This window comes from Colobus angolensis, unplaced genomic scaffold (genome assembly GCF_000951035.1).
Source record: "Colobus angolensis palliatus isolate OR3802 unplaced genomic scaffold, Cang.pa_1.0 Scaffold21, whole genome shotgun sequence".
NCBI lineage: Eukaryota > Metazoa > Chordata > Mammalia > Primates > Cercopithecidae > Colobus > Colobus angolensis.
The window spans coordinates 6,763,753-6,774,602 of record NW_012115266.1 but is presented as its reverse complement, the minus strand read 5'-3'; the positions used below and the strand labels follow the sequence as shown (position 1 = coordinate 6,774,602).

The following is a 10,850-nucleotide window of genomic DNA, read 5'->3' as shown; positions in this document are numbered from 1 at the left end:
AATTTTTTTGTGTTTTTAGTAGAGATGGGGGTTTCACCACGTTGGCCATGCTGGTCTCAAACTCCTGACCTCAAGTGATCCACCCACCTCAGCCTCCCAAAGTGCTGGGATTACAGGCGTGAGCCTCCAAGCCCAGCCCCAAACCTATGTATTTCTTCAATGTATTTGATTGGTGTCTCATACCTCTCTAAAACGCATAAAACCAAGCTGCACCCCAACCACCTTGCACACACGTCCTCAGGACCTCCTGAGGGCTGTCATGGGCCATGGCCACTCATATTCGGCTCAGAATAAATTGCTTCAAATATTTTAGAGTTCGACTCTTTTCATCAACAGGTGGGAATAGATGCTCCCCTGCCAGTGTCAGGGTCACCCTAGGCCATTGGCCCCCTGAGGTCACCAGCACTTTCCTGGATTTCTCTCACAAGTTCTCCCTCATTCTGGCTCTGGAAAAGAGATTTGCCCTGCCTCACCCCCGGACACTCACAGACACTGAGGCCCCTTCTTATTCTGGAGCAAGCACAAGCTCCTGACAAACCCAGTAAAGTCCGTTCCAGCGACCAAAAAGCAGTGATGTAAAAAGAGAAAGGAAATGCGCCATCCTCTTCCTGCTGCTCCCTCCCGGAACAGGCCTCATCAGCCTCACCTTCGACTGTGGCAATAGCCTTGGGGTTTCAGGAAGGTAACAGTTACAGCTACTCCTCTCTTAGTGGCTGAGTTGGGTCCTTCCAAAAGGCCTGTGTTGAAGCTCCAGACCCTTAGAATGTGACTGTATCTGTAGGCAAGGCATTTAAAGAGGTGATTAAGGTAAAAGGAGGTCATGTGGTTTGGCCCTAATCCAATATGTCTGGTGCCCTCATAAGACGAGAAGATTAAGACACAAACGCAGAGACCTGGGGAAGGTGGCTGTCTGCAAGCCAAACAGAGAGGCCTCAGAAGAAACCAAATCCTCTGACACATTGATCTTGGACTTCTGGCCTCCAGAACAGTAAGAAAATAAGTTTCTGTTGTTCAAGCCACCTGGTCTGTGGGTTTTGTCGTGGCAGTGAGGACTAAACTCTGACGTTTTTCCTCTCTTGGTAAATTCCTATTTAAGGGGCCTGGGGAGTCACAGCCTACAAACCATAAAATCTCAACAGAGGGGTTTTGCTTAACCTTATATAATGTGGCTCACTTTCCATACTGAGTCTGGCATAACATCACATGACAGATAAGAAGGAAATCAAATATTTCACCACCAAATATGTTTCTTTGCCATATTTTAAAATGGCCTGCAGAGCCATTCTTGTGGGGAGAAATTGCATTTGTAAAAAATCTCTAACATAACTAGACCTTTCCCCCTTCCAGGCCCTCCCAAGCCTGAAGAAATTAATTGAGTCTAGCACCTTTTTGGGGTCTGAATAGAAAACATTTGCCATCTATTGTCTCTAAGGGTGGCCACCCATGAGGCTTCATCTACATAATGAGAACCCTGGTCTCCACAACCTCTTATCTTGACCCAGACACTCCTTTCTATTGATTCCAGACCTTTAGATAATAACTTAACTCTTTCCACCAATAGCCAGTCAGAAAGTCTTGGAGTTCCCCTATGACCTGTAACCCCCACCCCGACTGCCTCTTTGAATTGTGCCACCTTTGGAAACTGAACCAATGCATAAAACCTGGCTGCAGCCCAATCACCTTAGGCACATATTCTCAGGACCTCTTGGGACTGTGCCTTGGGCCTTGGTCACTCATATTTGGCTCTGAATAAACTTCTTTAAATATTTTACAGAGTTTGACTTTTTTCATCCACGGCAGCCCAAGCAAACGAACCAATCCTCCTTCCTCATTTCACCCAGGAAGGAAGTGAGGCTGGATAGGGACCGTGCACCATTGGCCTCAAGCTGCAAGAACTGCACTGGTTCCAAGGGCTGGGACTAGGACCCAGATCTGATTCCAGTGCAGTGTCCCATGTCCAGACCCATTCAACTTGCAAACCAAAAGTAAAATTCTAGGCCCCACAACCAACCAAATGGACCCCTCCTCTCAGCCAAAGGCATTCCAAAGTTAACCTGAAAAACAGTTCAGACTGTGATGGGAAGTGGGGGTTGGATATGCCTTATTATGCTGTCTCCTCCCTTTGGAATTCAGGCACAACCGACCAGCATTAATATTAAAACAAAGATCTAAAGACTGACCAAACAGACTCATTGTAGCAATAAGACACCAAGTTCTAACCTGGCTCTAGTATAGCATCACATGACAGTGGGCCCTGAAAGAAATTAAAGTATTTTACCTCAAAATATTAATATATTTATTTGACATATTTTGAAATGGCCCTGCAAACCTTGCTCTTGTGGGGAAAATCTACTCTGCAGAGAATCCCCATCCCTTTCCAAGTCTTTTCCCTGATCCAGGCACCGTTTTAGGTCTGATTAGAGCTCTGAAGCCTGCTTCCTGGAGGCTTCATCTGCATGATAAAGCCTGCATACCCCTTACTTAACCCAGACACTCTCTTCTATTGAGTCCAGGTCTGTAGGTACTTACTTAACTCTTTCAACCAATAACCAGTCAGGAAGTCTTTGAATTCGCCTATGACCTGGAAGCCCACCTCTTCGAGTTGTCCCACCTTTCTGGACCAAACCAATGTACATATTACATGTATTGATTGATGTCTCATGTCTCCCTAAAACGTATAAAACCAAGATGTAGCCCAATAACCCTGAGCACACGTTTTCAGGATCTCCTGGGGCTGTGTCACAGGCCATTGGTCACTCATATTCGCCTCAGAATAAATCTCTTCAAGTATTTTGGAATTTGACTCTTTTCTTCCACAAACTGGCACCTCCAGCCCCGGCTTCCTCTCACTGTGTATGCAGAGCACCCTTCCTGAGCACATCTGACTGAATTTCCCCGAATAAGCCCCTTAAGTCACCCAGCTCCACCTACTCGGCAACATCTGAACAAACTCAGCTCCGCACCCGAAGCCCTTCCAGTTCCATCCTACGTCAATGCTTCTCAAACTTTAAAGTGCATCAGAATCACCTGGAGGGCCTGGTAAAATGCAGATTCCTGGGCCCAGCTTCCAGAGAGTGCTCCTTAGTCGGTCTGGGGTGGGGACCCGAAACTTGCATTTTTAACAAGTTTCCAGGTGAGGCTGATGCTGGTGGCTTGCGGACCACAGCTTCGGTAGCACTGGTTAAGACACCTTATTCCAGGACCCTTCATGCACTCTCCCTCCGTCCTCTGCCCTCAGCACCCGATGTGCTTGAGCCTTTGCCCAGCCTGGGCCCAGTCCAGGAATTCCCTGCTGCCAAGTCTGATGCTATGGGTCAGATCCCAGAACCTCCTAACTCAGGATAAAGTTGAGAGGTTGTGCTTCTTTTTAAAGGGAAAGCCTTTTTGGGATTTGAGCCAGAACTGGAAGGACTCTAGCAAAATGCAGATATTTGGACCCACCCCAAGACACAGGCCTCCCTGTGGGACATGCTGCTATGGTCGCTTTCTCCATGTACGGATGAACAAAGGATGGCCCAGAGATGGGAAGTGACTTTTCCAAGGGCACACAGCACATTAGACGAGAGACTGAAGAAGAATTCAAGTCTCAAGTCTCCTTCCTATGCAGTTCTGTGCTTCTTGTGCTGCCCTTTCCGAGCTTAAGGGGTTCTGCTTTTTTCCCCTTCCCTCATTCTACTTTCTTGTGAGCCCAGCTGGGCCCCAGCATTTCAGGCTGATGCTGACATGGAGCCTCAGGGGGCTGTAAAACTTGGAAAAGGAAGAAGAGTGGAGGAAGGGACAAGAAAATGGGGGGAAGAGGGCCGGGCGGGGTGGCTCACACCTGTAATCCCAGCACTTTGGGAGGCCGAGGCAGGCAGATCACGAGGTCGGGAGATGAAGACCATCCTGGCCAACATGGTGAAACTCAGTCTTTACTAAAAATACAAAAATTAGCTGGGCATGGTGGCGCACACCTGTAGTCCCAGGGAGGATGAGGTAGGAAAATCGCTTGAATCCAGGAGGCAGAGGTTGCAGTGAGCTGAGATTGCGCCACTGCACTGCAGCCTGGCAACAGAGCAAGACTCCATCTCAAAAAAAAAAAAAAGAAAGAAAGAAATTGAGGGGAAGAGATAAAACCCTTTGTGGTGAAGCGAGGAAAGAATGGGAAGTCACCCAAGGCTGTCCAGGGAGCTGGGGGTAGGGCTGTTTCTGGAACCTAAACACACGTACCACCTCCCCTTCCTCTGACCCAATGAGGTCTGGAGCTGGAAACCACAAATCCTCGCTGACCCCACAGGAGCCAGCGTCTGGCTTCCCTCTGCAGTGGCCACATGCTGCAGACCCGGGGTGGGTAGTTAGTTGGTTAATGCCAGTCCTCCTCCCCCGACACGGAGTTCTGTCGACAGCCACCCTCCCCCCGCCCCCGTCAGAGCTCTACCTTATACCTCTGGGAGTGGGGCTGGTGTGGAGCCTGGAGGTCACCCGCTGCCTTCCCAGGGCTGCTCCAGACAGCATTAAGACCCTGCAGGGCGCAGGTGAGACTAACAGCTGGGAGAGCTGCACGAGGCATTTAGGACCTGGCTGGGACAGGTGAGTCAGCCCAGTGGGGGCAGGGCTCCCGGAACGAGGATCTACAGCTGGAGTTGCCCCACCCTCATGTCACCTGGAGAAAAACTGGACCCAATTCCTGACAGCTTCATTCTGCAACCGCCAGTCTTCCACCCGGTGAGTTGTCACTGTAATGTGGAACCTCCTCATTCTCTGGGCTCTTCCCTTCCAGCTGGGCCCAGACTCCTGGGTGGTGGGGTGGAGAGGACCTCAGTCTTTGGCTCTGCTTCTCCCAAGCACCTGCCCTGGATTCTGGAAGGCCCTCCTGAGCTAAGCAAAGTGGCTGACTGCTAATTCCCACTTGGGTGTAAACGACTGCTAGGCTTCCAGGGTCGCTGCATTTTGAAAGCGGGGAAGCCTGGAGCCGCAGTGCTCTGCCCCTACTGTAAAGGTTGCTAGGAGGATGAGGGTGTGGGCAGGATTGCTGGGGGGATGCTGATTACTTAGTAAGGAGAGTCTCATCCCCAGCTTGGAAGGAAGGGTCGGGTGGGAATTTCCACTCAGGGATGGGGGATGCGGGGAGTTTCTGTCTTCCTCCTCTTGCTCAGTCAGTGCCCAAGAGGTTTTCTGAAGCCAGGCAATGATTTACAGGAGGCTGAATTCCCAGCAGACACCCTCTACTAATGAGCATTAATTATCACTTTCCCTTACTTGGCCCTCCCCTCCCATGACAGCTGCGTCCTCTCAGTTAATTACAAGCCTGGAGGGAGCCTGGGAATGGGAAGCGATCAACTGCTGAACCAGCTGAGCTTGCCAGGCTGGCATCCCAAGCCTCCCTCCCATGCTTCTCAGGTGCCTGAGGAATGGGCAGAAGCAGCTGCCCAGGTTACGGCAGCTCCTTGCTTTAGAGGCTGCGAGCTCCCACCTGGAGGGCCATCCTGGTGGGTTTCAGGTTTTTCTAGGTGGTTTGGGTTCCTAAAGGTTGCTGGGAGTTAGAGAGCAACACAGGAAGGCCTATCTTGTGATACCACTGGTACGTACCTGCCGTCCTGCTCACACTCATTCCCAACACATCTATGCAGAGCCCTCACGGCGCCAGGCCAGGCACTGAGCCTACAGGAGGGAAAGATAAGGCTTCAGTTTTGAAGGGCTTATAAACTCCTAGGAAAAACAGCCAACCAGACCCTCTAAGCCAAGGGCCAAGCCAGCCACATGAGCAAAATGCCCTGGGAGCTCTGGGGAAGAAAGGAATAATCCAGGAACCCAAGTGGATGATGCTTGGAAAAAGAGTCAGGGTGAAAAGAGACAGGAGGAACGGCCCAGAAAAGGCAGGAAGTTGTAAAAGTGTGTAATGTATTTTAGGAAGGCCAGGTAACTTCTTCTTCTTTTTTTTTTTTTTTTTTTTGAGACTGAGTCTTGCTTTTTCACCCAGCCTGGAGTACAGTGGCATGCGTGATCTCAGCTCGCTGCAACCTCTGCCTCCCAGGCTCAAGAAATTCTCCTGCCTCAGCCTCCTGAGTAGCTGGGATTACAGGTGCATGCCACCACTCCCAGCTAATTTTTGCATTCTTAGTAGAGATGGTTTCACCATGTTGGCCAGGCTGGTCTCGAACTCCTGATCTCAAGTTGATCTGCCTGCCTCAGCCTCCCAGAGTGCTGAGATTACAGGCATAAGCCACAGAGCCCAGCCCAGGAAACTTCTACTTGGGGAAAGGTGAGCCTGGGAAGGCCATTTCAGAGTTAGCTGTCAGTTCCTAACTTGTCCATTCTTCTTGCTTCCCAGTTCCTAGTCTCCAGCCACTAAACAGTCCTCAGAAAGTCCCAGTACCAGGCTTCTGGGGACCAGGGTGGCATCTAGTGGATGGCAAGCGTCCCTGGGGTCACTGCAGCCTGTTGTGCCCTAGGAGCTGGGGAAAGGCAGCTGGCTGGTGCTGAATTTGGCAAGGGAGCTGAATTTGACTTCTCTGGTGTAATGTGGCTTTGCTGTATGAAGGTCCAGGAAAGGGGATTAGGTGGAAGAAAATATTTCAGTGAACACTGATTTTTACCTCTAAGGAATTTTCTGTTTGGGGAGGAAAAGTTGAGTTTTATTCTGCTCCTTTCCTCCCACTCCCCTGACACAGAGGTTCCTAAGCCCTTTCTCCAACCCTGCATGGATGGGTTTCTCTTCTTGTTCAGGTGGTTCCTTATGTCACGACAATTTTTGGAGGCCTGCATGCAGGCAAGATGGTCATGCTGCAAGGAGTGGTCCCTCTAGATGCACACAGGTAAGGTGGGGGAGGTGGCCCAGGGGGTGCTGGAGCTCAGTCCTAGAGGCATCAAGCTGGAGGGCCTCTCCCTGCCTCCGGGATCTCTGTGGGTCTCTGGTCAGAACTGCACTTCGAGAGGCTCACCTCCCAGTAGGTTTCAGGTGGACTTCCAGTGTGGCTGCAGCCTGTGTCCCCGGCCAGATATCGCCTTCCACTTCAACCCTCGTTTCCATACCACCAAGCCCCACGTCATCTGCAACACTCTGCATGGTGGACGCTGGCAAAGGGAGGCCCGGTGGCCCCACCTGGCCCTGCAGAAAGGCTCCAGCTTCCTCATCCTCTTTCTCTTTGGGAATGAGGAAGTGAAGGTGAAGGAAGGGATGGGCATTGGGTGGTCTAGAATTTGTGTCCTTGCACCCTTCCTTCCCTCAGCCAGACTCCCCACAACGCGGTGTTGAGTGTCATTGGTAGTGGTCAAGTACCAAGAGGACCAAGAAGCTGCCATGCCCAGTTCCAGGCTGCCCTGGGCCTACATGGCAGTAAGAAAGCTCTATAGTGCCTGGCTCCAAAGAGGGCACTGCTGTCATAGTCATGGCAGGCACTTAGAGAGCACCTGCTGTATACCAGGAACTGTTCTAAGCCCTTTAAAGGTATCTGCTCATTGAATCCGCACAATAACCCTATTAGGTAGGTACCTCCATTATCCCCATCTTAAAGCCACAGTGGCAGGGAAGAGGGAGAGAGAACTTTACCTCAAGGTTTTGACCTCTAATGTGAGCTCCTGCCAGAAACATGATGGGATCTTCAGACTTCTCCAGGAGACAGGGCAGCTGGCGGGAGGGGAGCCTCTTGAGCCTCAGTTTCCTCGCATGAATGGAGTGAAGATGATTCTTTGGGCTGCTGAGAAAGCACAGTGCAGGGCCTCTGTTGGGGTAGAGGGAGCGTTGAAGGTGCCTTGATCTCCAGGCCACCTCTGCAACCTTTGGAAGATTACTTAAGCCACCCAAGGCTCTGTAAAATGTACCTACCTTATAGAGTTGGTATGAAGTTAAGTGAGGGAAATTAAGGGAAAAATGCTTGGCAATGCCTGGGACATTGTTATGAACTCAATGAACATTAGCTGCTGATAAGCCAGCCTCTGTCTGTCTCTCCAGGTGAGTGTGAACGGACAGCACTTTCTCCACTTCCGCTACCGGCTCCCACTGTCTCATGTAGACACGCTGGGCATATTTGGTGACATCCTGGTAGAGGCTGTTGGATTCCTGAACATCAATGTAAGTTTCCTTGGGACCAAGGCCTGGGCAATGGCAGTGTCTAATTTCCCCTGACTCCTGGACAGGCCTGGGACCCCTTCCTCCACCCTAGACTGAGAGAGGGCAGAGGCCCTGTGCACCAGTAATAGCCAAGGGGGAGGGAGTCCACTGAGGTTTCGGGTGTGAGTGGGCTGAGGGAGAAGAGAAGGTGATGGCAGGAAGAGAGCCCAGGAGCTACAGGCAGGAGCCTGTACCCAGTGTGGATCTGGTTAACATTGAGAAGCAACGGCCAGGAATGATTTGGCACACTGGGGCTGAAACAGGCGGCAGCTGGCTTTATCATTCCCACCTGATGGGCTTATCAAAGCCCAGATTTCTGGGGCTTGCCACCAGAGATTCTGATTTGGTAAGTACAAGGTGGGGCCTAGGAATTGGGATGTTCAAAATGCCAGCAAGAAGCCACTACTGACCAGCTGAATGGGAACATGAGGCGCTCTAAAGGCCAAAGCCAGGGCTCTGCCCATCTCCCAGGCATAGGTAGAGGACTGCAGGGGTCCTAAATGCTGTTGATTCTTTTCTCTCTTTCTGAACAGCCATTTGTGGAGGGCAGCAGAGAGTACCCAGCTGGACACGTGAGTCTCTTGTGAGCAAGGTCTGAGCAGCCACACCAGCCGATCCGCCCTTCTGTACGGCTGCTCCCATTACACAAGGCCCAGCTGCCCCTTCCCTCACTGCTACGGTCGCCATGGACACAGCTGGCTCTGCTTCAGTCTCTGGAGGGCCTGGATTTGCCTCTCCCAGCCCCTCTCCGGGCCCAGCTTGGGAAGATGAATGGGGGTGTGCTGCATGCAGAGGGGACAAGACCCTATATTCCTAGCAGGAGAGGCCTTAGTTGAAACGCTCATTTCTCAAACCACCCGTGCGAAGTGGCTGGGGTTGGCCTAGCAGGACAGAAGGGGAGATGAGGCCCATGTACTGCTCAAGGCCACACAGGGAGTGGATGACAGATCCTCCACCCCATTCTTCCCTATTATTCCAGAGGTGGTGAACCTCTGAAGTCCAGAGGATCCCACTGGGGCTCCAATAACTCACCTGCTACTGTGAGAGAGACAAGCCCCAAAGATTCCCAATTTGTCAGAATAACAAGAGGTTCTCTTTTCCTGAGCAAACACCACATGGTCTTGTGTCCTCTCTTTCTTTCCCTGACAGCCTTTCCTGCTGATGAGCCCCAGGCTGGTGAGTGAACCTCCCTCCCGCTCCATCAGGGCTGGGGGCACAGTCTGGGTAAGCAGCTCCTCCTGGTGGGAAATCCCCAGCCCCAGGATTTCCCCTTCCTTTATAGAAAACTGCAGGCTGTGGGTGTGCCAGGAGGTTTACGCCCTCAGCCCCAGGATTTCCCCTTCCTTTATAGAAAACTGTAGCCTGTGGGTAGGCCAGGAAGTTTACGCCCTCAGCCCCAGCATTTCCCTTCCTTTATAGCAAGCTGCAGGCTGCAGGAGGGCTGGGCAGCTTCAGGCTGAAGCTCCAGCTTCATTTTACCTTTTCTCCACTTATTCTGAACATCGTTACTTGATACTTCTCTGTGCCAGGCCCAGTGCCAGGCTCTAGGAGAGAGGAACAAGCTGGTCCCAGCCATCCAGTTGCTCACAAGCTGGTCATTACAGTTCAGGATGCAGTGAAGGGAGAAGGACATGGTGGTCGGGACACAGAGAGGCCAAGCTCAGCCTGGAGGGGCCAGGGAAAACGTTTGGCAGGAACAGCGTACAGGAGGCCAGGTGCTAAACACATAAGCAGCGCCTCCTGGCTGCAGGTCTGGGCAGAACATGCCTGCCCGGTGCTCCCCCGGCCCCCGGGGGTGGGTGGTTCTCCCCAACACCCTCTGAGAGTCAACTTCTCAATACCTCCCTCGTTCCTTCAGGAGGTGCCCTGCTCACAGGCTCTTCCCCAGGGTCTCTGGCCCGGGCAGGTCATCATAGTGCGGGCACTGGTCTTGCAAGAGCCAAAGCAGTAAGTATCCAGCATGTAAGTGGAGGGGAGGGAGCAGCCTCTCTGTGACAGTCATGTGCTCTATAAAACATCATCTCTTTTAATCTCCTAGCCCCACCATTTAATCCCCATTTTACAGATGAGGTAACAGAGGAGCAGAAAGGAGAAGTGGCCCAATTTGGCAGAGCTTATGAAGGTCAGGCTGGGACTGGGACCAACAGCCCCAGTGCTGGGAGCATCATTCCTGCTGGTACATGTAGTCAGGCCGAGCCTCTTGTCCCAGGTCCTAGGAAAGGGGCCCCAGGAAAGGCCCTTTGTAGATGCAGGCTGAGGCCCAGAGCAAACATGTAGCTTCCCGTAGTAACACAATGTGTGGTTCAAAAGATACAGCCAGACTGCCCCAGAGAAGAGGACTGGTATTTGGAAGCCAGGACTTGGAGGGACAGAATGACTAAGTGGACACTACCAAACTTCTCCTGGTTCAAACCCAGACCTGTGGCTGCAATCCAGTCAGACAAGAGCCACTGGCCAGCCTGCCTTGAGGAAATGCGTTAGAGTTTATGACTTCTCTGGGCCCGAATGCCTGGGTTGTCATGTGCTCGGGACACCTACTACCTGTGAAACCTTAGGGCAGATACTTTTCCTCTCCGTGCCTCTGTTTCCCTGTCTGTAACAAGGAGATGATAGACCGGGCGTGGTGGCTCATGCCTATAATCCCAGTACTTTGGGAAGCCGAGGTGGGCGGATCACGAGGCCAGGAGCTCGAGACCAGCCTGACCAACATGATGAAATCCCGTCTCTACTAAAAAATACAAAAATTAGCCAGGCGTGGTCG

At 51.8% G+C, this 10,850-nt stretch overlaps 1 protein-coding gene across 4 annotated transcripts in view; it reads left to right on the top strand.

Annotated features, from left to right (window-relative positions):
- Positions 1 to 4,221: 4,221 nt before the first annotated feature.
- The window catches only part of LGALS12 (lectin, galactoside-binding, soluble, 12), an 11,405-nt gene continuing 4,776 nt past the window's right edge, over positions 4,222 to 10,850 (top strand). The window contains exons 1-7 of one of the 4 annotated variants that reach the window (XM_011942639.1): positions 4,222 to 4,704; positions 6,706 to 6,794; positions 6,931 to 7,144; positions 7,931 to 8,050; positions 8,623 to 8,661; positions 9,239 to 9,265; positions 9,948 to 10,036. In XM_011942639.1, the coding sequence (XP_011798029.1) occupies positions 4,636 to 4,704; positions 6,706 to 6,794; positions 6,931 to 7,144; positions 7,931 to 8,050; positions 8,623 to 8,661; positions 9,239 to 9,265; positions 9,948 to 10,036 (647 nt within the window). In that variant the 5' untranslated portion in view covers positions 4,222 to 4,635. Of the gene's footprint in view, positions 4,705 to 6,540; positions 6,795 to 6,927; positions 7,145 to 7,930; positions 8,051 to 8,622; positions 8,662 to 9,238; positions 9,266 to 9,947; positions 10,037 to 10,850 lie in introns of those variants that run through there. The other 3 variants (XM_011942638.1, XM_011942640.1, XM_011942641.1) reach the window with 3 other exon arrangements.